At 42.2% G+C, this 24,655-nt stretch overlaps 1 protein-coding gene across 1 annotated transcript; it reads left to right on the top strand.

The window, feature by feature from the left end:
- The first annotated feature begins 201 nt into the window (after nt 1–201).
- smyd5 (SMYD family member 5) lies at nt 202–8,801 on the top strand. Its single transcript, XM_078101982.1, has 13 exons — nt 202–407; nt 1,091–1,199; nt 1,850–1,989; nt 3,006–3,127; nt 3,235–3,304; nt 4,525–4,629; nt 5,234–5,296; nt 5,766–5,836; nt 5,919–6,025; nt 6,208–6,264; nt 6,349–6,443; nt 6,835–6,905; nt 7,233–8,801. Exons 1-13 carry the CDS (start codon nt 315–317, stop codon nt 7,378–7,380), a joined length of 1,251 nt encoding a protein of 416 aa, XP_077958108.1. The 5' UTR covers nt 202–314; the 3' UTR covers nt 7,381–8,801.
- Nucleotides 8,802–24,655: the final 15,854 nt, after the last annotated feature.

Genomic DNA, 24,655 nt, shown 5'->3' with positions numbered 1-24,655 from the left:
AATTATATAATTATTTGCACCTCTTTTAGTATTGTATAGCCAGTTGGGACCGGTGAAGGCCAAATTAATGATTTACTAGGCTAATAACACATTTGTGATATCTTGACTATATTTCTAACAGTTCAGGAGCTGGTGATTACCATGTACTCTGGTATTTTTATTTTCGCTCCCGAAATAGTTCTTCTTCTGAATCTCCGACAGTGGATTAACGAGGCAATTAGCCGCAGAGACCTGCAGTCCACTCGCTGCCCGCCAGAGGTCGCTGCCGCGCCAATGCGGAGATAAGACGTCAGAGGGGAAAGGTCAACAGAAACATGGCGGCTCCCGTGGATGACATGTTTTCCTTCTGCGTGGACCCCGGCAAAGTCTCCACCTGCGTGGACGTTCGATTTATAAACAGTTTGAAGGTAAGGCGCGTCAGAGCTGCTCGGGCGCAAGACGTCTCGACGCATCTGCGACGTGGAGGGCGCGTGCCGGCTGTCCGCGTGCATCGCAGCCGGGCGGAGCAGAGCCTTGATGGGCTCGCGGGGCGCTGGAGGAGCCGCACTGGTTCACGAAACGATCTATTGAGCCGATCTGACGATAATAGATCTGCCGGCATCCCAAAACTCGTCTACTGTCGTGCTCTAAACCCGAAGCCTGCAGCCCCCATTTGACCCCATTTAACTTATTCTGGTGTGAATTGCATGAAGCATGTTAAGTTAACTTAATTGTTTCATAGCGAGGAAAAACATCTAATAACGTTAATTTTATTTAGCTTCAGTTTTAATACGATGTTTTTAGTTGGAGGGCAGAGAGAAAGGTTGGTCTGGCAGCTGGTTCAAATCAACATAAATCAATAAAATGTCATTGGCATTAAAATAAATGACGTCAGGAGAGAAGGTCACGTGGCTTCACTCCTCTGTAATTCCTGCATGCTGCCGATGCATCCATCCATCCATCCATCCGGCCGTGATTGATACATAATGCGTATAATGCATATTGTCGACAGGGTGGCAGGGATCTTCTCCTTATAAACCATGCAAATCTGTGATAGAAGGAGGATAAGAGCAAAGCAAATGCACAACAGAAATGTTTGTTTATGTTTCAGGGAAAGGGTCTCTTTGCCAAAAAGAGCATCAAGAAGGGAGATGCCATTTTCCTTGAGCGGCCTCTGGTCTCTGCTCAGTTCCTGTGGAATAATTTGTATAAATACAAAGGTGAGATGTTGACACTGTAATTTATTTATTCATTTATTTTACAACGTACGTCATTTTGGACATCAAACCTTAGAAAAAGTTTTTTCACCATTTAAAAGATAACCAAATTTAGACCCATGAATCAAATCTATTATAAAAATGACGATAATATTCATATATTGAATGAATCCATTTAAAAAGAACAGTTTTGTTCAGAAATGTGCAAAATATTGTCCAATACATGTTGGTTCACAGTGGTCTAAAGCATATGTCAAGAGATGAGGAGACTTTATGTTGCGGTGTCTATGATATGAAGCCTTGTGGTTGAGGCCAGCTTGTGAGTTTTCTGTCCTGCACGCTGACCTCTGGGTCCGAGAGGCTCACGGGTCCTGCGGTGATGGCAGACTGCATTTTGTTTTTGGCATCTTTGCCGTCAATGGAGCGCCAACAGTTTGGAGAGTTCAGACGGGACGGGAGGCAGATGTGACACGTGGCTCAAGAATAAGGTTTTGTGACACCATCCTGGACCTTTTGGAAATGCATCATATGTTAAATAACTTGGAATGACGCTGATGTTGCATTAATAATACATATTTTTGATTTTCTTTTTCCTGCAGCAGTGCTTTACTTCTGCTCATCTGCTCTGCTCTTGCACCGCTCTCATTTCGCAGCCTGTGAGTTCTGTTTACGCGCTCTGGAGACGGCTGAGGAGAATGCCAGGAGACTCAGCGGGATGCCTGGCCTCAGCCTTCCTTATCCCGAGCTGTGCCGTGTTCGACCAGAGCTGCACCAGGCCTGCCCCCACTGCCAGGTTGGTGAGAACCGGCTACGCCGCTGCATGGATTAGAATAGATTAGAAGTTGTCGTATCTCACAAAAGGTAAACGAAGTGTTTGGATCAATTTTAAGACAATGAACATGCCAGTGTTGGTACTTTGGATCGTTTTGTATTAACTAAAGTGATAACTGAGACTGCTGTTTATCCTTGGCGGTTTCTTTGTTGTGTTTTTAGTATTTCATGTCTGTGCTGATAACTAGTAAGTATTCGCTTAATTCCAAAAGATGCAGTACAAGAAAACGCACAATAAGTAAGATTACAGTAACAAATACTTAAAGAGCAAATGCGTTAAAAGGACAGACATCCAACTTGATTAACATGTTTTGGGGGAATTCAGAATGTGAAGAAAATGTACCACGTTCCTTTTTTAAAGTATAACCTAAAAACATTTTGAAAATTGTATTAAAATGTCAGATTTTGTCTTTTTTTTTTTCTTTCTGTGGAATCGCAAAATTTGACATACATACTAAATGCAAACCTTATTGTCAATACAGTATAACAGATGCAATTATGGCTGACAATTTTACAGATGTAATTCAGCCGCTTAGAAACAGTTTGTACAGAGACAGTCCACCTTTTCATTTGCATTTGTCTTGCTTTTCTTTTGTCTTTGCATTTTTCATAATGAGACCAAAGAAAGTGACATATGGGCAATTTTATAGTGGGTAAAAGGAGCCTCGGTATTTTGACTATTATGTTGCTGTTGATACTGCATTGAAGGGAGATGCCATCCGACACTTGTCCTTGAAGTCATAGAAAAGCATTGATTTGAAAAATGGACTCTTTGTGCATAATCTGTAAAGACAAATTCAAAGTGTGTGGAGGTTTGTCTACTCGCCTCTATTCTTGCTACAAATCCCATTATCTTTTTTGGATGTTTTCATAAATATCTGAAGGTTATTAAGTCTTTGATACATTTCTCAAACATTGCGTCACTTGAAGGGATTTGCTCTGTGTCTTTTGATGGGTAAAAACCGTCCTCCTCTGTAGGTGATGTACTGCAGCAGCGAGTGTCGACAAGCTGCAGCAGATCAGTACCATCGAGCTCTGTGTTTGGGTTCCTCCCAGGACGATCCGGACCATCCCATCAACAAGCTCAAAGATGCATGGAGGTCAGAGGGAATTTCATGCAGATTTTCAATGCAAACCCTCTTTGTGTGCAGATCTTTCCATTTAAAAAAAAACTACTTCCCTCAATGAAGATTTGTCCTCTCCTCAGGAGTATGCATTATCCCCCCGAGACTTCCAGCATCATGCTAATGGCCAGAATGGTAGCTGCTGTCAAACAAGTGAGTGTCTGATTCTGAAATTCCATCCATCCATCCATTGTCAAACCGCTTATCCTGCACACAGGGTCGCGGGGGGGCTGGAGTCCATCCCAGCCAACTTCGGGCGATAGACAGGGTACACCCTGGATTGGTCGCCAGCCAATCGCAGGGCAACACAGAAACACACAACCATTCACACTCACATTCACACAACTACGGGCAATTTAAAGTCCCCAATTAACCTAATCCCCAGAGCATGTCTTTGGACTGTGGGAGGAAGCCGGAGAACCCGGAGAGAACCCACGCAGACACGGGGAGAACATGCAGACTCCACACAGAAAGGCCACTGGGCGGAATCGAACCCAGGACCTTCTTGCTGTGAGGCGACAGTGCTAACCACCACGCCACCGTGCCGCCCTGATTCTGAAATTGATGGGTATAAATAGTTTTGGGTGATTGCATCGTAGTGTGTACTAATCATAATCTGGAAAAGGACGTACTACTCTTCCATGACAAATACAGTCAGATGTGTCAATGGTTTTCGGTGACCCCATGGTGTGAGGATGTTTCTAGTAGACTTAGCTGACTTACAGTATACAAACCCTGGTGTGATGCATATATACACATATTCATTTAAAAGCTTTGAAGTTGCTCTGATCAACCTCTTTATAAATTTAAGAGATTATAAAGTTTCCCGTCGTTCTACAGTTTTTTACCGCCTTGAAGATAATAGTTTTGGGTCAATAGTCTGTAACTTTACTGTATTTGTTCACTCTCACAACTCTCCTGCAGCGAGCAGATGTGCTTTCTGCTCATCACCAAAGGACACACAGTTAGCGGCTAGCTGGTAAATGCAGGAGTCAGGTATCCCTCACCAGACCAAAACTGAGTTAATATTAGACATTGTCTGTCAGCTGGTTAGAAAAAAGACTCCGCCTAAAAGATACTGATGAAAAAAAAAAAAGGTACTTTTTACTAAAAAGTTTCAACTATACAATGATTGTGCGGCAGACGTGTTTGCAGCCAAAACTTGCCAAAAAATGTTATTTTGGATTTAATCTATCTTTAAAGTAGGATAAGATGACAAAAAAACTTGAAATGTCAACACTACATTAGTTTCATTATGATTATTGTTTAAAGTCGAGAGCCATTGAAACATGATGCATTTGTATCAAAGATATACAGATTACAAAAAATGAAAGGGACATTTGATATTAATATTTTAACGTTTTGTCATTCAGGCCAAAGACAAAGCACACTGGCAGAAGCTGTTTTCTCACTTCTGCAGCAGGACCGGGAATGAAGAAGAGGAGATCGCCCATAAGCTCCTGGGAGAGAAGTTCAGAGTAAGTTCCCGTCATACTAGAAGGTGAAACATGTTTGCAAAGTGAGAAATGTCCTAGTTTAGTTTGCCATAAAAAATGTATAATCGTAGTATAGCATATCTAGAAAAGTCATAGAATATGATAATCTAAAGCCACACGTAGAGCATGTCCAACAAAGTACTGTATGTTATCAGAAGTGTCGGTGTGTAATCTATGTAAGAAAATAAGTGAAACGTTTGCAGTTATTTATTGTCATCAGCTCAAGTAAAAAGTCGTGTATAATCATAATCTTGCATCTCAGGATCTCTCCAAAAATTCTCACTCAGAGTTCCGATATAACACATAAGATAAGAACTGTATTACAAGAATAGTCCCATAAAGGCGATAAGTCACAGATGGAATGTGATAGAAATGTAATTGCAGAGGAGGGTCTGGCATCACAGAGACGGTGTCGTGCTCTAATGCTAATTGCAGTTGTTTATGGCTGAATAAGCAAAGCGTGACAGAGTTGCTCCCTCCTGTAGGAGCGTCTATTCCCACTGTGGCTTTCTGTGCTGATGATGGGTTTTTTTTTCTTTCTGTTATGTAAAACGTCTGTTTAATTTGTCTACCGTTGTTCCTGTAGGGGCAGCTGGTTCTGCTACAGAGCCTTTTTAAAGCAGCACTTCATGATGATCATCTTAGTCGGGTAAGACAGAATATATATATCCACTGCTTGCTTCTCTTAAATCTTACTAAATGATTTACAGCTCTGGTGTCAAACATTTTATAGTTATCCTGGGCCTATCTGAAACGTTCCCCATCTGCACCTCTAGAATGACCATCGCTTGGCTTTGGCTTCTTAATAACTGCAGATTTCAAACCATTCTTTTAAAATAAATGAATAATGTGGTCCTTTTGAAAGTGAAGAGTACAAAATGTCTTAACTTCTGTTTTGCAAGCTGATTTTGTACTAATCCTATGGTCATAGAAGTCTTAAAGGCCGTTTATACGTGATGCTGTTGTAGGAAAACTACTACACAGGCCGTTTGTTTATCTGGAAAGTTGATTTCAAACGGCTGAAGAGGGGAAGCGGACCTTGACCTCTTGATATTAAGTGTTCAAATGCAATTTGTGATTTTCCCACATGGATGAGTGACGTTCTGATTTGACTGCAGTGGTTTGTCCCTGAGGGTTTCCGCTCCCTGTTCGCTCTTGTGGGAACTAATGGACAAGGCATTGGCACAAGGTAAACATTTGCCACTTTTCTCCTTCCGTTTTATAACTCTGTGTCTTTGTTTAGCTGCAGTAATTCTCTCTGTGCCGTTCAGCTCTTTGAGTCAGTGGGTTCACGCCTGCGATGCACTTGAGCTTCCTGCCCAGCAGAAGGAGCAGTTGGACTCCTTTATCGACCAGCTGTACAAGGACATCGACAAAGGTCACACATTTCGTTTCAGTCTTGTATCTTTCCGCGTTAACTGTTTATCGTCTTGATACAAAATGTACACTTTGTATGACAAAGTGTTTGTTATCGTCTTGCTTGTCCCGATACCACTGCTGTGATTATGTAATCTCATGTTCGGGTCAGACATTTGCATCACTTGTCTCTTGTCCCCGTAGAAACGGGAGACTTCCTAAACTGTGAGGGATCTGGACTGTTTCTGCTTCAAAGCTCATGTAAGTGCGGCTCTGTCGCTTCCTTTCCAAGACGCTGTTACTCCGGTCAAGAGACGTATCTTATTTCCTCTCTGACCCCTGCAGGTAACCACAGCTGCATACCCAACGCGGAGGCGTCCTTCCCCGACAACAACTTCCTGCTTCAGCTCAGCGCCCTCAGTGACATCAGCCCAGGAGAGGTCAGCTGACACATCTGGGTTCGCAGTGATAAATTCTGGCGCGGCATGGACGGCACAGAATATCCCTCTCTGGCTTTTGCGCGCTCCCTTGTCAGCTGGTATTAGAAGGCTGAGGCTTTGAGGACTGGGGTTGGTTTGTCAAGCTGTCAGACAGAATGAGAAGCCTTGCGTCTGCGCGGCGCAGTAATGTCACGGCGGCCGTGCTGCTCTTCCTTCAAATCTCCCGGAGACGGGAAGTCTTTGTTTGCTACCATTAGAAAGATGGACATAGCGACTTCCTGCATGAGGCCGTAACCTGAATTATTTCTGCCCTTTTTGAAAAATACCAGTAGCGTGTCCGTAGGACTTAACTGGAATTGTTTAGTTCAATTATGTTTTCTTCAATTTTCAGGAGATCTGCATCAGTTATTTGGACTGCTGTCAGCGGGACCGAAGCCGCCATAGCAGACACAAGGTTCTGAGGTAAGAATCCGTAATCCCTCTGAGGATTCACTTCATAGTGTTTAGAAATCCGCCTGTAAATGATCAAATAAAAACACACCTAATTAAAATGTTATATTGAAATCGACAGGAACTAAGCATAAAAACGGCATACATTGTTATGCTCTTGTGGGGCCTGTGTGTATGAATGTCAACGCCAATATTTAAGAGCCCCCCCCCCCCCCCCCCCCCATATTTCACCCACTGAATGAAAGTTTTGGCCCCACCACACGTATTAAACACTCATTTGTTCTGGCGTGAAGCAGCAGATTGTAAAGTGTTTGACCGGCCCGAACATTTCCTCCCCAGGGAGAACTACCTGTTTGTCTGCTCGTGCCCAAAGTGCATCTCTCAGATGCACGAGCTGGATGTGACATCAGAAGAGGAGGAAGAGGAGGAGGAGGAAGAAGGCGAGGCGGAGGGGGACGAGATGGAAGACGAGATGACGGATGTCTGACGAGAGTCCCGGCCGTATAGTTCTCAGCCACCACAAACCCCCGAGGAAAAAAACAGTCCAAACCACGATCTGCATTTCACCAAAACAGTCGGCACTTTGAGAGCAGCCACAGGAAGACGTACGCCAGTATTAGGACAGAGTTTTAGCTGTACTTAAGCACACTGGGTGTTTTGAAATAAAACAAAGACTATGATTTTCCACTTCTACGGTTAATGACTGATAGGTATGTGTATAGAAAGGCTGACGTTTCTAAAACGTTCACCAAATGTGGATGGAAACACCTCAATCAGTTAAACAAAAGCATTCGGCTGACTTTGTGGCAGCGCGACTGGTTATTATAGATGACATAACGCCTGATTGAATAGTTCATAAACACCCCATGAAAACCTTCTGCTATAGTGGTTACATTTCTCCCTTTGATGCAGCGATCAAGTGTACTCAAGTACACTGTGACACCACCAGGTTACGTATGCAGCACGGCATAATAATTCTGAGATTAAACAAAATTCAAACTGGTGAGGGCCAGTAGATTTGTTTTTAACCGCTGCTGTTAGAAGCATCCACAATAACAATGGTGAGAATGAATCACACGAATCAGTTGTAAGCCTCTAAAGACCGAGGGGAACTGCAGAGGATGATGATTATTCTCAATCCTTCAATCCATTGTGAATAAATGATCAGAGCAGTTTTATATTACGGCTAAAAGTCAGAACTTAATCCTTGTGTTATTTGTTCCACCTCATTCAATGTGCCGGAGAACTGAGTTTAAACCACACTGTCCTTGTACTTATTGCACTGCGTCTGACCTCCTTGTCCACTAAATCAAACTTTGAAGAACTTTTATCGTTTCTTGTTCCTGGCAACTCAACAAGGCGAAGCGACGAAGCCAAGGTGAATTGATTCTCAGGTGTTTTTCTCCACTTTAGAAGTTTCTTATGTGATAATGCATCATTGCATTGAAGAGGCTTTTTATTTATGCACCGTCGTAATTGCATTCTTGTCATATATGGTCGACGTGCACGCAGTGATATGTACTTCCGTTTTCCCACAATGATCTATGAGGTTAAGTTAAACCTCCCTTAATGTATTACGGAGACCTTGAGTAGAAAATTGCTTTGTCAGTAACTGTTTGCCCTTTGTTGAGGACTGTATTTCATAACGCAGTTCCACATGAGCAGAAGTGCGGCCGCCCACTCGTGAATCAACATTACACTGTCTGTAATCACAAATCCCAATATTTTCAAGGAGTGGAAAAATGGAATGCGTAATCAGGTTTTTTTTTGGGTTATCATCCAGCACGGCGGCACGGGAGAATGTGCACGTCACATGTGTACGATTTGAATCATACATGCAAACAGGAGCCATTGCCAAGTTGTCATTTTTACTACTGTGGCATAAAGCATTAAAATTGGATATTTGAGTCATTTATCTGTTTACTAAGTAAAATATTAGTTCTTTCTTTGCATATTAACTGCAAAATGTTTCTCAAATTGTCTTCGAGGGTTTGGGTGATAGCATTTATTTCTTTTCCTACTCTAACCCTGTAGACAACCATTTTTAACAGACCACAAATGGATGTAGACCTCTCATTTCATATCATTAATTAGTAAATGAAGTATTGCAATGCCAGCCAATCAATCACTGCAGATTAAATGCAGCCTAATCAGTGTCAGCAGATACTGGACAAGAATACCCCTCCTGGCCCATGTCATTCCTCCATTAACCTCCGTTTACTCTCAGTCCCAAGTTGCACCTGCGTCGCATGCTAATTCACACATGCACAAAAGGAAAAAGGTGAGGGAGACGTTATGTCCAGGAAGTGATGCACGCGTGGGGCCGACCGTGGCGGGAGGCTGGACTTCTGGACACATCCTCCACTCGAAGCTGCCCCACGGGCGGCTGTCGTCCTCTGAAGCCGTGCCAGATGCTGGAGTGGCAGCAGGAGCTCGGTGACTGTGGAACAAGGATTTTGGTGCGTCGGCGCCCCGGGGGCCACACACGCACACACACATAGGCCTCCACGTCACGCGGCACCGGCCCCTTCAAGTCTATAACACGTAGAGGTCAAAGAGTCCGCCTTGAGAGAAGTGACCTCCATAAGAGGCTCATTTGAGGACCGAGGGGGTGGAAAGTGAGGCAAGTGTTCGAGGAAAGGAAAAGGGGGGGGGTTGGTGAGCATTAATTACTATGCAGAGAAAGGAGTCCTTTATTCTGACCAACCAAGTTCAAAACACTTCAGACACATCTCAAAGGCCACAATGATGTAAAAGTGGCATATTGCAGTCATTGTCGTATTATGCAGATGACGGAGGGAAAGCCCTTAAGTAGAGATATTACGCTTTTACGGTGTTCATGCAAACTGCAGGAGGCACACAGTCTCCTCTAAAAGTATACAAACGCCAACCTGACGATACAAGAAATACAGATTTTATTTATGTCTCTATTGTAGAATTTTGACTTGATGGAGCAACCCCAATGCTAATATAGCCCACTGATCCAAACTCTCTTCAGAAAACAGGTTTATAATGTGATTGTTTCTACCTACTACTTATCAGTTTATTGCAATAAAATAGCAACATCTGTTCATTTCAGGGTTCAAACGACTGCAGCAAATAAGCAGATAAGGTAATTAAATACGGCTTAGAACTTGGGACCCCCCAGGTCACGTCCGTGTGACCCTCCATGCGGAAAGTAGATTGAACCAGCTGTAAATTTGTTTCATGGTGTAAAAACATGAGATGATCCTGCAGTTTTTCTCCTAAAATATGTTGAATAGACCTGAATGATTATTGAGGAAGGATTTCAAAGATGTGGAACGAACTTACAGCTGAAGTTATGAATAAATATGTATACCCTACAAATACTGTATAATACAGATAATGGTTTTTACACTATGTTACCGTAAAGTGGATTACTGTATGTTACCGTAAACTTGAACAAATTTTACTGTGAATCAACTGCAATTTACTGGCAGTCGACGCTAGTAACTTACGGTTTTATTTACAGTGCCCTACCGTAATTTACGGTATGTTGACGTATATTGGATTACAGTTTGTTACCATACGATTACTGTTTTTGTGTTACAAATACCATAATGTTACCGTTTACTTATAACCGTATACTTTTGCATTCAATTCCCCACAAATTTAAGAAAGACAACCAAACTCATTTCGGTCATAGTGGTTGGAGTTTATTAGATGCCTTTAAGACAAAAATAGGCATTTGTAACCAAGAACAAAACATAAAATATGCCGCATGTATACAATAATAAAAATGAATCATAAAATCATTAGGAACAAGGTAAACTAACTGCAGCAATACGCTATGGAACATTTTCAATTGACCGCAGCAAACGGCTGGCGTCCTTAATCCAGTGCCTCTGTAAAACAAACCAAAATTAAATATTGAGAAACACTGTCATTGGTAAAATATTAAAATTACAAAGTTGAGGAAGACAACAAGATGTAAGGAAGGAGAATGTTAATCATGCTAGGCAAATAACACTTACCAACGTTACTTGGAGAGACGAGGCAATGAGAAACTCCTCCGATGTTGAACTGACAGGTGTTCTGGATGAACTGAGATTACGCGTCTGACGTCACGTTCAGGAGCAGTCGGTCACGATTAACACTCAAATGACTTTTAGGCAGTAAACACTGTGAATAATACAAATATTTATAATCTTTACATTCCGGCCACTGAAACGACAGCGAAGGCGGCGCATGGGATAGGGAGGGTGTTCTGTGCAGCTCAAAGTTGGCGGTTTGAATCCTGGCTGCTCCCTGTGCCAAGTTGAAGTGTCACTGAGCAAGACACCTAACCCCCAATTACTCCACATAAAATTATGTCAAACAATGGGCGTTTTGGATAAAAGTGACAGCTGCATGTATAGTAATGTCCTGTAAGTCAAAGTCATCATCATATCTCATGAGATACTGAGATGAGATATTTTATTATGATGACTTACAGGACCTGTTTTTCAGTGGCTGACATGGGCTTCCATACATTAACCTACAAAAGATTTAGATGGATTGTGATTCACTGCACTTGTATGTGTATTTCCACCACTAAAATATATGTAACATGCAGTTGATTTACGGTAGTCTGCTATTATTGTAAATTGACAGCTTTAACCGTTTATTCATGACATTGGTCGTTAATTTACAAGCAAGGGATGGAAATGTAACTGTATGTTACAGTTATTATGACATACTGTAAGATACCGTTAGAAATGCACCGTAAATTTACAGAAATTTGTTTCAGTGTAGGGCTTAATTGATTTTAGATTAAAACCTCAACAAAATGATGTTTCCGACGCTTTGTTTGGTCCAACCAACAGTCCTCGACCGGTTTTACATAAAACAAAAGAAAAGAGCAGTCCAGAGAAGCTGGAATCAGTGTAGGTTTTTGATTATTACCTGAATTCTATCTTCTATCAATTGTTTCTGCTCCCCTTTCAACACCATCATCTTCTATTAAGTGTTACACGATTGCATTTTACTTCTTTTCAGCAACTTGCTGTTGATTTATCTGCAGAGGCAAAAGGTGGACTGTGTTGTTATTGTTACGAGTGTGAAACCAGTCCAACTATTTCACATTGCACGCTTAAAGTGGGCAAACTATGAAATGGAAGCTGATTTTCAGACGCAAGTAAACTGGCTGCTTGAAACCAGGCCCCCATATGGAAGCAATCTTCAGCGTACATTAGTGGTGTCCGGATCAGTTACCACGACGCATACCATGGCTACCATGGAGGGCTGCTCCACAACCACAATGATGAACGACTGCTTCATGTGAGATCAGCCGACCTGAAGGGAGGTTATTGCACTTCAGCTCAACCCGCAGAAGAATAAACACGGCTAAGAAATACAGTTTGGGAACACAAACACGGCTGCTGAGTGACCCGCCGGGTTTGTTCAGTGTTTGAGATTTCTGTGGTTCAGTTCTGCTGAAATCATTTCCTCCGTGACAATCAAATCGCCACAAATTGTCCACGGTGCCGAACAGAAACACTGTGAGCTGCCCAGTAACGTCACATTCATCTTCAGGAAGAAATGTTTAAGACCTCGATGGCGTCATATAAATCCTGCAGCGTGACCCGAGGCAGCGGAATGGAACATGAAGAATTGAGCTGTGAATCACCCAAATGTTACCGCGGGATCCACACCAGCACCAACGCTGTCTTTGGGACGGGGAGGGACGCCTGACGTGTGTTTGTGGACATGGTCTCTGTTTTGTTTCAGCAGAGCATTTAAAACAAAATAAATCGAACGATTTTGGTAGATCTCCGATCTTCACGAGAGGGTCAAAAGCTTTTATTATGTTAAATATCTACATGTGCACAAAGTAGTTCTTTGTGTACTCCAGATAACTCCGGCATTGTTAACATGCTAACGTTAGCGGCTCAGTCGACAACCAACCACATGACTAAAAATATCCCCTGATAAATTCAGTAGCTTTTAACAACAGCGCTTCACTAATAAGTGACAGGTCCTCATTAGTAAGACCATCAAAGATAGACGATCATATTCTGATGAGCTCTGATGGGTTAACTTTCTCACGTTAGCGTTGCAGTGCATTTGAAACTATGAAGCGACTACTCAACAAAAAAGTGCACAAACTCCTCTAACTGATCAACAAATCAGCGAAACCTCTCATCACCTCTTAAAACACTTCAGTGCCGCCTAACAGAGCTGTCACAAGGGGGGAGTCTTTTTCTGCAGAGCGGACAAAAACTGATGAAGTGAAAATCACTGTTGACTCTCAAAATACCGAGCTGAGTATTTTGAGTATTAGGTGTCGGATTTCTATTTTTTTCTAATGTTTTCCAGAGCACGAGACAAGGAGATCTGGGTTCTTCTGTTTTTAGGTTTTCTTTTTTTTCCTTTCCCTCCATCAGTGGTGGTTTGAGACCTCCAGCGCATTCACATTCAATGTTTGCTAACTTCTCAGTCTGAAGCAATTCGAATTAGACCATTGTGCTGTATGTGAACGAGGTTACTGTGATCAGCTGCACGAGCCTAGATGAATTCTGCCTCCAAGGTCAAGCCAGACATTCTTGCTGAGATGGTTCTGACTCATGTAGTGCAAATGGGGCATTTGAAACACTTCGGCTATTCAGCTTCATCCGCCGTTATCTTGTGTTCACATCTCTCGTGAACACGAGATAACGGTTTCCAGATATGTGGAGCGTAGTTTCATGAACCTAAATCATGAACATGCTAGCACGATAGATTTACTGGATAAAACACTTTTCAATATCAAGGGCAGCTCTCACACAGCTGGTTGAAGTATTTACGTGTAACAATGTATTGACAGAAGTGTTTTCACACCAAAATTAGTCTTATTACTACGAGTATTGTTCGGACTATTCTGTTGTTCAGATTTTCAAGTTTGAAATGTATGAAAATTCTGGAAAAAGCTGTTGTCACACAAAAACAAAGAAAAATCGGTTCTGTTAAAAAGGTGCTGTTATCGAATATTTGTCTGTTGTCCTTGAAAAAAAATGATTGTAATAAAATCATATCATCCTTAGTTCATTTTTCAGTTCATCTATAAATGGATTAATTGGACAATTATTTCATCTGCAGCTTGAGGGTGGTGAAATAAAGATGCAAAATCAATTTTGACCAGAAGGACTGGAAGTATTATGCCTCCGGCGTTCACATATTGATCACGGGCCTCTGTTCTGTGGGCCCCGTGAGGATTTTGTCTTGCAATCCATTTCTGATGAAAATGCCCGCAGGTGGCGGGAGCTTGCTTTCAAGATTTATGGTCTCAATACTTCATTTAAAAAGAAAGGATTTTTCATCTGCACATTTCACTGCTCTGTCCCAAATTAAATGGCCTGCGTGTGAAAGTGAGACCCCCACCCCTCCCTGTCCCTCCCCCCAATCACCATATACCCTCAGGACACACTTTGTTTCCTCTCCCCGTACTGGTCAAACCATGCATAATGCTTCCTGTGGTTATCTGAATTCTCAACAATTTCCATTGATAACACATAAAAAGACCAGAGGAGCCTGTGCTTCACAAGGCGCTTTTATTACGCTTTCAGCATGGAATAAACCGGCACATATTCTTCATACACGGTATATCTATGACGTAACTGACTAATAAAGACCTTCATCCACACAAAAACATAATTTAATATGCAACCGTTTGATTACTCTCTGTGTAATTAGTTATCAAATATTAGGGGTAAATAAATCGTTACCAGACTTTATTGCACATCTAAAGCCATGAGCTGACTCTGTTATTCTTAGTCATCAATATCGCCTCAGGACATCATCTAATTACTGAAGAACTCGGTGGCTGGAGGAAAACAATAAGCATATTATCTAGCTGTGGCTTCCCATTACATCCAACGTCTGTCCATGCAATGAATACATAAAACATTTAAATGGGATGTTTTCACAGCACACAACAGGATCACCCATGTGCCACAAATTACCCAGAATTTCCCAGATGACACAGTATTTACTTCCGCATACCCACCGAGAACTGAACCCTTCAAAAAAGGTTTCATGATGGAGCTTAGAGGTGCAAAACCGGTCAAGGCAGAAAGTTGGATCCCGAGCGCAAGCTGGAAATGTGATTAGGGCCTGAACCTCTGCGGGAGCCACACAACGCGTCCCGTACACAACGCGTCCCGTACACAACGCGTCCCGTACACAACAACGGGATTCTGCCGTGGTTCCTCGGGAGATATTTAGCATTTCGGTTAACGTAAACCTGTTTAGTGTGACATGGGAGGAGGAAGGCCCCTGATGTGACAGATGTGTCTCTTTACCATGATTGAAAGTATTTTATATTTATTTTTTCTCGGGGAGGGAGGGAGGCTACTCGGTGGAGTTGAGAGGGAGAAGCTCAGGTTGCTGCGAGCTGTTTGAAATCCTGCGCTGATACAGTCTCTCTCTCTCTCCCAATTTATTTGTGAAATTTGTGCATTTTGATACGGAAAACACCTTCTCTGTATCAGAGAGCAAATAAATTGCTCAGCCTCTCCTCTCCACTTTCAGCACGAGAGTCCACAAGTTATGAAAATGATGCCTGTTTTTTCCCCCCCAAATACTCGTGAGTTAAAGGTCATTGTAGCCTGAAGCAAGTTGCACTCCAAATGAAATTGTTTCCCATACTAAGTAAAAGAGGGACCACTTTCCTTCTTAGCAAAAAAAATAACTCTAATGTACACTCTGACATGGGCTTTCGGTTCATATGAGCAATTTCTGCTAAACCCCAATTGCTTCTGGGATATGTGAAAACACTTTTAGCTATTAAAGCGCTTTGAATGGAAATAGCCTCGCTCCGCGTCTCAGATCCTTGCTCGTCTTCTAACTCCAAGAACCGAACAACAGGCTTTGCAACACTGCAGAGTTTGTTCTATTCTAATGGCAAAGGCTTGAGCCGTTGTGTTGGGACCAGCTCAAAAACAAGGGCCTCTCTCATGAAGCTGGCGTTCTGTTTGTGTGGCCGGTTGAAAAGTCTTCAGACACCAGAGGGAAAATCCACCAGACCTTCAAAGGGACGGCGCAGCGGGCGGGTTGGCAGACTGCTGGTTTGGACAGCTTGCATACCTTAACACGGCCCCAGTGAAGAGAGCAGCGCACACAAACAAAGCACCTCCCTCTATTATGGATGAGCAAGCAACGTACAGGCCAACGCGTCTATATTTACAACAGTGATTTCCGACCAGGGGAAATTATACTTCCGGAGGTTGTCGGCATGCGTGGGAAGATTGTTTGGCAAGAACTCAACGTCATGTTATGGAGAAAGCAAAACAGTTGAAAGATTTGCTAAATAGTAATGAAATACGAACACGATTATCGTAACAAATAAATGGCTGAAATGTTTAGCTAATATGCATAAATAAAAAACCTCAAACAGGAATCTATAAGTATTGTATAATTGGGGAAAAGTAATGTATAAATGGTTAAAATAGACAGAAATAAAACCGTTCAAATAGCTGGGTAGAAAAAAAAGGTTTAAATGAATGAAGGTAAATCATATCTTTTATCATGACGAGTTCATGCGATCTTGTAAATTGTTGTTTTGGTGAGATATTGTCACATATCCATATAAAACGGATATCAGAGGTGCATTATGACCTTATTACACTGAGCTCTAAGCAGCTAATAATAAGTATTAGTAAAGTTAACTAACGTATAACAAAGACGCAATTTAATATACACACACACACACACACACACACACACACACACACACACACACACACACACACACACACACACACACACACACACACACACACAGGAAGCCACTGAATTATAGATGCAGAAACAGGAAATTCCTCCCTTTACCCTCTGTCATTCAGACTCCGACCTTGCACTAAATCAATTAGTAGTGCTGCAGGCAATCAGTGGACCTCCTCACAGAGACCATATGAATGTACCCTTAATTCACCAGGGCCTGATGGACCACTCTCCACGGACACTACCTGATGGGTGGCCACCGCTCCTGTTCATACAAACAGGACAGCCATTTCACGCTGCGCAAATCAGAGAACAGTAGGGGTTAGACCATTCTGCTTCCTCCGCTGGGCTGCATTCTGTCTTAAAGGGTCTTTTGTGGTTAGGAGGGCCTTGTTCCACTCAGCGAGCACTGTGGAGGTTCTTTACTGTGTCCTTTAGGTGGCTTTTAGTCTTTTATGGTGCGGCTTCAAGGCAAGCGCTGATATAAAAAAACAATTCATGGTGTGATTAACCTGACTGAAATGACCGGAATACATAATGTTGCTCATTATTAACGCGTGCTGGTGTGTGCTGGTTCCAGCTTAACACACAAGACATTATGCTGCTTTTTAGAAATGGAGACTAAGGTGTTCAATGATAATAAATAAATAAGCGCATTCATTCAGTCACAAAATCGTCGGATTCTTTGCAGGTACTTGTATAGTAACTTCTCTGTCCTATCACTCACACCATATAGTTGCATCACCAATGTTTTATAAAGCATCAGCTCTGTTCCTCTCGACATGTTGTTATTGCGCAATTGCAAGTCTTCCATTCACTGGTCCAAACTTTATTCTGGGCACTCTTGGCGTTTCCGTTTGGTAACCTGACACTTACTCAAGCTTACAGCCATTTCAATGTTTATCAGCGGGATCAATGCAGCATCTGTCTTCCTCCCCACGAGACTCTGTGGGATGTAAACCCTCTGCAGCAAAGCGGATCCCGAATCTTCCCATTCACTCTCGCATCCCCTGAGAGCACGGAGGCACATTTCCCATGAACCTGAATAACTGCTTTCTATGTGTGCAGTGTATCACAGGACGACCGTAACTGCAGTATTGCATATGGCTCAGGTTACCTTGCCTCATCCTTAAGAATGGATGCATTTCTTGGGTTAGGGATGCCTAAGTATTTACATGGAGAAAAGAGATCTCAACAGTAAAGGTTGGCCCTTCATTCCCTGGTAGCCCCTTGTACACTGTAGAGAAATAGATCCGAGCTCAGATGGCACAAAATGATGTGGTGTTCTGCGCTGAGCCGGTACTGATTCCCTTGGTCATATTTCTCTAACTAACATCAACGTGTCTTTGCGATGAGCAAATCGACAGAGAATGACACACGTACTGGGAAATAAAGAAAGTGGTGTTCAGGGAAATCAACCCAATTACAACATGAGACTTAAAAAAGTGAATTTTAATCAATAAATCAAATACGTTTAAAAAAAGCTAGATTCAATAAGCATAGTTTACATTAGCTGAAGTGCCTTCACGTTGACTTATTAACACTATGAATAAGCCAGTAGTCCGAGCAGATGCTGATCACTGACTGTCCCAACTGGCCGGTTTACAGTACCGAGGAGAAACTTGGCTCCTGTTTATAAAAAAGTACAATTGATGTTCTCTTGAACTTTTATTTTTAGCCAGTACAGTCACCAACCTTCTTTCAATTCTCAACAGCATAATGAGACCACTTTTCGCCTAAGCTAATGGCTATCACATAATTATCTCAATCAGCGTTGATTGTGCCTCCACTTTATCCACACTTTTATCAAGCACCGCAGGTGAAGGTGAAAAATAACCTGGAAGTGTTATGGATTTGTTCTTTTACTGGTTCAGAAATATCAAGATTTCTCCGGCGGTTGCGGTCAAACACAATGATTCCAATTAGACCCTCGCGAAGAAAGGTTGCAAAAGAAACACGGCGACAGGAAATGACACGTTCACACAATGATGTAAGACCGTTCACGAACGCTTTCCTACACCTGCTTAAATAACCTCTAAAAAAATGTGTTCTTCATTTACACCTGGTGAGGTGTGAAGTTCACTGCATTCCTTTTTTAGCCAATCAGACGCCCCCTCCATATTCATTTAACCAATGAGGGTATTTTATGTCTCAATAACAAAATACATTTCTGAATCCTTTTGTGTGCATAAATATTAGGTCGGATTTCATAGAAACATTCAAAAAAAAAAAGAAAAGAGGTACAGACAAAACTAGTGAGTCAAACGTTTGGCATCAGTCTGTATGCTTTTTAGTAAAATATTAAGTATATTGTATTAAAAAGACTGCCCGACACCTCTTCCATTCCACTCTATAGCTTAGCTGGACAATTCTAATTACTGTTTACATCAAAATATTCACGTTACGGTGCTCTAGGACCTTGAACACAATTGTGTGTTAAACAGTAGCAATATGCCGTTGACATTAAGTAGTCTAGTAGGAATGTGCAGCTGCATAAATTTCCTTTTCTAATGCAGCACCTCACTAGATCGACACTTCTGGTTTATTCATTACCCCAAAAGGTTTACATGGGGAATTTGTGATAGATGCATAGCATGTAGCATGTAAATAATTCTCATTAATCTAGAAGCAGTGGCCCGTCTCCACAGATTTCCCTGCGTCCGGCCTTGACATGATAGCCAATAATCAAAATGGCAAAAAATCAATGCTTTGAATAGGCTGTGTATTACAAGACTATTATGCGTGTGGCCTTCTTAGTAAGTCAATAAGATAGAACCCACGCCCAGCTGATTACATATTGTAAAGTTGCTGCTATGACTCACAGGCCAGATGTATAGAATTGTGTGAATTAACGACTAAAACAATGTGCACACTAATTAGAAACATGCATTACTTGATATACACGTGACAGTGTGTGCACATGGTTTTTTTCATAAATCCTGATGGTTTGTGAAACAACAAATGGTAAAGCGTGTTACATTGGAGGGATTTTTATGAGATCTGGAGCTCAGTAGTTGGTGTAGTTATTTATTAAAGCAGGAAGAGACGACACCTCCAGCAGATTGCCTCATTATTCATAATGCTTGCTTTGCATTATGAGGTTTTACAATGAAGGTTTATGAAAGCACCACAGTGAGGTGTGTCAAAGTAAGTCAAAATTACAACTTCTATTCCATTGGTCATTTATTTAGAGTATTAAAGACGCTGTGTGCGATGTATTTTTTATGTGCAGTAAACATATTGTTGCCCGGTAATTGAATAATAATTAATAACTTCAATACTGCAACAAACTAAATCTAGAACTGTTGGCTGAATAACATACTTACTTGCATACAGAAGGATATAACAAATATTTTAGCAGAACAGCACGAGACATGGGAATTTAATATAAAGTTACAGCTACTCACCATCAATCAATACTTCTCTCTCTCTCTGATATCTGATTGTGGAACAAGGAGGTGCGCTTGGATGGAAATTGTATCTCAGTCATTTCAAAATAAAGATCAAACAAATGAAATATCAATGCTTTCCAATTTGTATCTACGATATTGGACCATTCATTAAATTAATTTATTGATCCAGATAAATCGTTTCACCTCTAGTAGTACATCTGATGGAGGGTCAGTCTCAACAATACAGAGTTTACCCAGAATGAAAAAAGAAAATCTCTAATCTGAACCACATTGAAAGCGAGGTATCCCTTCGCCGTAACCTTCATGTCTAATTCATGAGGTAATGTGATACACTGCATACAACGTGGAGTTCCTCATAGAGCACAATACTGAAAACCGGAACATGATTGCATGATTTGAAGAGATCTCTTTGCCTCAGGGCCAAAAGAGTGAATCACACCTGGCACAGAGGCGGCCTAACATACACCTAGCATGCGTCCTTCATATGGCTTAAACCACAGGAAACAAGCAGAGACTATTGTGCAATCAGCCTCTCGGTATATACCTTTCCTCCCACAGTCCAAAGACATGCTGGGTTCAAGTTGATTGGTGACTCTGAATGTCCCGTAGGTGTGTGAATGTGAGAGTGAATGGCTGTGGGTCTGTGATTGGCTGCCGACCGGTCCAGGGTTTACCCCGTCCCCGTCCCCGTCGAAGCTTCTGCACAGCTACACACACAACAAGAGGGCTGCTAGATTCCCTGTTAGACAAGAAGTGTTAGCGTACTAACTGGAGGAATAGAGAACACCTCAGTGACAGCTCGCAAACCACTGTGTGAGATTCAACAGTCGCATCCATCCTCAGTACCCAACAGCTAATTTCATGAATAACTACTTGGATGGAAGCGTGTCTCATTACACGTTGCAGATTTGTCTCCTCTCAAAGACAGGAAGCCCAACTTTAACCACTCACACTGCTTTCTATTAAACAAAGATACACAGTAAATTCAGTTACTTCAGCTTGTTGGAGAAATGAAAGTGATGATGACTTCAAAGACACTGAGATTGAATATATTGAGGAAATTGTGTCAAATGCCATATCGGTAAACTGTAATCAACTGCCCTAGTATATATTGCCTGTGTGTTTGTAGGTCTTGACAGGCAATAGATAAAGTGAAAACAATATCAATACGGTATCTGTGAGTAAGTAGGTATCCACTTAAACCCCCTAGAAATAACACTGCAGCTGAGCTGTTTGCTTTACAGCCAACATGGAAAACAGCAGTGACTCCCCCTTTTGACCTTTGCCCCGTCCAGATTCTGCCTCCTAGTTTGGCTAATTGTTTCTTTTCCCCGTGGGGATGCACATACACGACTCGCATGGGCAACATCAGCGTAGCGGTGTCGGGGTCAGGGCAGTCTGTAAGCGCGGTTCACAGCGAACACATGCAACTAAAATGAGCTCTATCTTTCTTTGTCGCTGCATGTTGACTCCTCTTTGTGGTTCACAACAACATGGAGCTCTGTTGGGAGAAGGGGCTGTCTACAACCTTACTTTCACTGCACACAACAAAGCTCGGTGGCCTTTCCCTCCGGCCCCTTTATCTTCCTACTGTTTATGTTAAAAACCACAAGCCGGCATTCATGAGCTCACATTCTTAAATGAGTTGCTTGAGTGAGGCACTCGGTGTAGACGTTGGTAAAGAACGGTAAGTCGGTCTGGTTGTGATTATCAGCCCGGTGTCTCAGGCTGTCTGCTGTAATTTATTAACAGCGATTACTTCGTTAACCCCAGGGCCAACATTTAGCTTACGTGAGCCCTGCGTGGACATAATGCAGCGCTCTCATTCATTTGAGTAGGTCCAGCAGTATCATGTTTCATGAAATCAGAGCGAGCTTTCCAGCATCTGATAGAACTTTAAACTCATTAATGCATGACGGCTCCATAAGTCCAGATGCTTCTAATATCCATGAATTAATTCAGTATAACCGAGTCCGAAAAGGCCTTTTGTTCTGTCTCAGGTCTTCATGTCACGTGTAATACCCACGTGGGTTTGTTCTGATCATTCCGCGGATTGTAGTGATTGAATCAAGGCGGAAGATTTTATGGCAAATAATTATGATTTGAGTTTCATGTTTTAAATGTTTCAAGGATTTCAACTTGGAGCAGAATGCACCTCAATATTGTTTTCAATTGTAGCATCACTTGCCCCAAACATCTCCTCTGTGCTTCTTGCTTAAAAAGCAAAGTAAATTCTCATCTCAGTGTCAGAGAAAACGACTAAGTATAAAAGTAAAACATCTGCATATTCTAGTACACATATTTGGGCTTGAGGTTGTCAATCAGAAATCCCACGAGGACGAGTTATGGATCTTGATACATAAAGCTGTTGTTCCAGGTGCCATCTGATTATTTTCGGCCACCAAGAGTGTCAGGAAATCAGTGATAGATGTTTGTGGATAACCTTATCACCCCCTTTAAACCGACCGCAAAGATGGATGGTCCCCGCTGGAACAAAAAAGAAGCTCCATTCATTTAACATCTGGCACAGCCAGTGTAACCTGATCTTTCAGCTCTCTACTAATCTTCAATCACATGAGTGATAATAGCCAAACCCTGAGGTGAAAGAAAGTGATTTCAAAAAGGGGAATACACTGCAGAGGAGCCAAAAGTCAGGAACAGATGCATGTGTCCTATACTAGTTGTTATAGAAAGGATGGGGGGAAGGGGGTCATTAGAGTCTTCACTTTGCCTGTTATTGGGAAAACTACTTTTCTCAAACAGTTGCTCTATTAATTCAGAAGCGTCCTCTCTTTTCTCCTCGTGTCCGTTCGACTCGGCGTGTGTGTGTGGTCCGAATTGGGTGAAAGACACAACTAGGCATCCGCAGAGGAGTAACATAACCTTCTTCGCAGTGTGCATGAGACACACCATCTGTGGTAGTGACGAGTAACGGAGTCACCGTCTGTGCAAATGCACTCCCGTGCAGTCTGGGACCGTTTGAGCACTGCTCTGGTTGGCGCGGCACTGGCAGTGAAACACCCTTCTCAGTATGCACACATGCACTATGCGTCCGAACTTCTGTGCCGGATTCACAGACACTGGACTCCCTCTTTGTCCCCCACACACCGGAGATGACAACAGAGACTTCTTCACTGTGACATTTCAAAAGACTCCTGTGCCAACGTGGCCGTCCTGCAGAAATGAAAGCTTTCATTAATCGCGAAAAGTCTCTTCAAATATTTGACGTGTGAGACAACACCACATGTGGTGTGGAAGACGTTCCTCAGGTCTGTCCTTGGTCTACTGAATGGAAGAAAGAGGAAGTGTACCAGGGGCTCACAGAGAACCGCAAGCACTTTGTTCACAATCAAGTGCAGACATGACGTCACTGTCCTGGGAGCAGCACGTACGGCCTGATGCTCCGTCATCGGTGGGAATGTTTGAAGGTGCAGAATGAAACCCTGAAACGCGTGTGACAAGAATCATTACTGCTCACAGTAACTCAAACTCTAGTCGCCACTTCTTGCCCGCCCGAGAGTTGTTTTCTTGTGTTTGTCTGTCCGGGCCAAATCAAATGTGATGACACGGTGAGAGAATAAAATATATATAAGTTTTGCAGGGATTATTTCTTGCTTCAGAGTTTCTGTTTGTGTCAGGTGATTGACAGTAGAGTGGAACACAATGCACACCCTAAAGCAAGATTTCTCAACATGTGCAGTGAAGTAATAATGATGAAGGATTTATGTTTACTGTGATGGATCATCCACCCTGTGGGAAGGCTATAACTTAAAAGCTGTAAAAAGCTGCACACGAATAAATGGCAGCTAACATAAATTTCTCAAATTATACTAAAGTCAAAAAGAGAAACAATTAATACAACTAATTAAAACTAGAATTGCCGGCTCCGCCAAACAATCAAGTTGTTTAATACCAAATCAAAATATCTGAATAACGGTTACACGGCATTTGGTGACCTCATAAATCCCATCTTGGCCTCGTCCCAGCTTCAAACTGAATGAGGTCTAATCAGGCCAAATAAATGGAAACACCTGTGCACATCGCGGGACCTCTAAATCCTCCGTGGACAAAAATCCCCTGAACTAACGAAAGAGAGATGCATCACATGCTCTTCTTTGAAGCGAAGGGAAATGAGGCCACTGTGCTCTTTGGTTTGTCATGCAGAACTTTGAGGTCTCTATTTGGCAGAGAGCAAAGCTGTTAAATGCTTCAAACAAATATGTACAAAGCCCCTCTCGCTCCCACAGTTCTGGACCCTTGACAGCAATAATTATAGGTACAATAACTAATCCCTCATTAAGGTCGCTTCTAGGTAGGAAATCAATGTACCTTTGCGTGTAAGTGGAACTGAGAGCTGTCCGTCTCCCATGTTGAAACAGCACAATCAATTCATCTTGAAAGAGTGTTTGAGAAGTAAGAGCTCCTGAAACTCGGCCCCCCCAGGGCAGAATAACTGTGTTTTATGAGCAGGGGCTTTGGTGTGTAGGTGATTGATCCAAGCTACTTCTCTGCTGAAGAAATCTCAGCTCAGGTGATGCAGATCACGAATTTGAGGACAAAATAAATGAAACATTCTCATTCTACTGGGAGGGAAGCAAAGACTTAAATGGTTCAGAAGAAAATGAACATTTTCGCTCTCTAATTCTCCCT

The sequence above is a fragment of the Gasterosteus aculeatus genome, chromosome 4, assembly GCF_964276395.1.
Source record: "Gasterosteus aculeatus chromosome 4, fGasAcu3.hap1.1, whole genome shotgun sequence".
In the NCBI taxonomy this organism is placed as follows: Eukaryota; Metazoa; Chordata; class Actinopteri; order Perciformes; family Gasterosteidae; genus Gasterosteus; species Gasterosteus aculeatus.
This window is presented reverse-complemented; position numbering and strand designations above follow the sequence as displayed.

Excerpts from the sequence above, each read along its gene's own strand:
- smyd5 (XM_078101982.1), top strand. The coding sequence starts at position 315 with ATGGCGGCTCCCGTGGATGACATGTTTTCCTTCTGCGTGGACCCCGGC. Across the intron at positions 1,990-3,005 it reads AGGCCTGCCCCCACTGCCAG|GTGATGTACTGCAGCAGCGA; the intron begins GTTGGTGAGAAC and ends CCTCCTCTGTAG. Across the intron at positions 6,265-6,348 it reads GTTTCTGCTTCAAAGCTCAT|GTAACCACAGCTGCATACCC; the intron begins GTAAGTGCGGCT and ends TGACCCCTGCAG.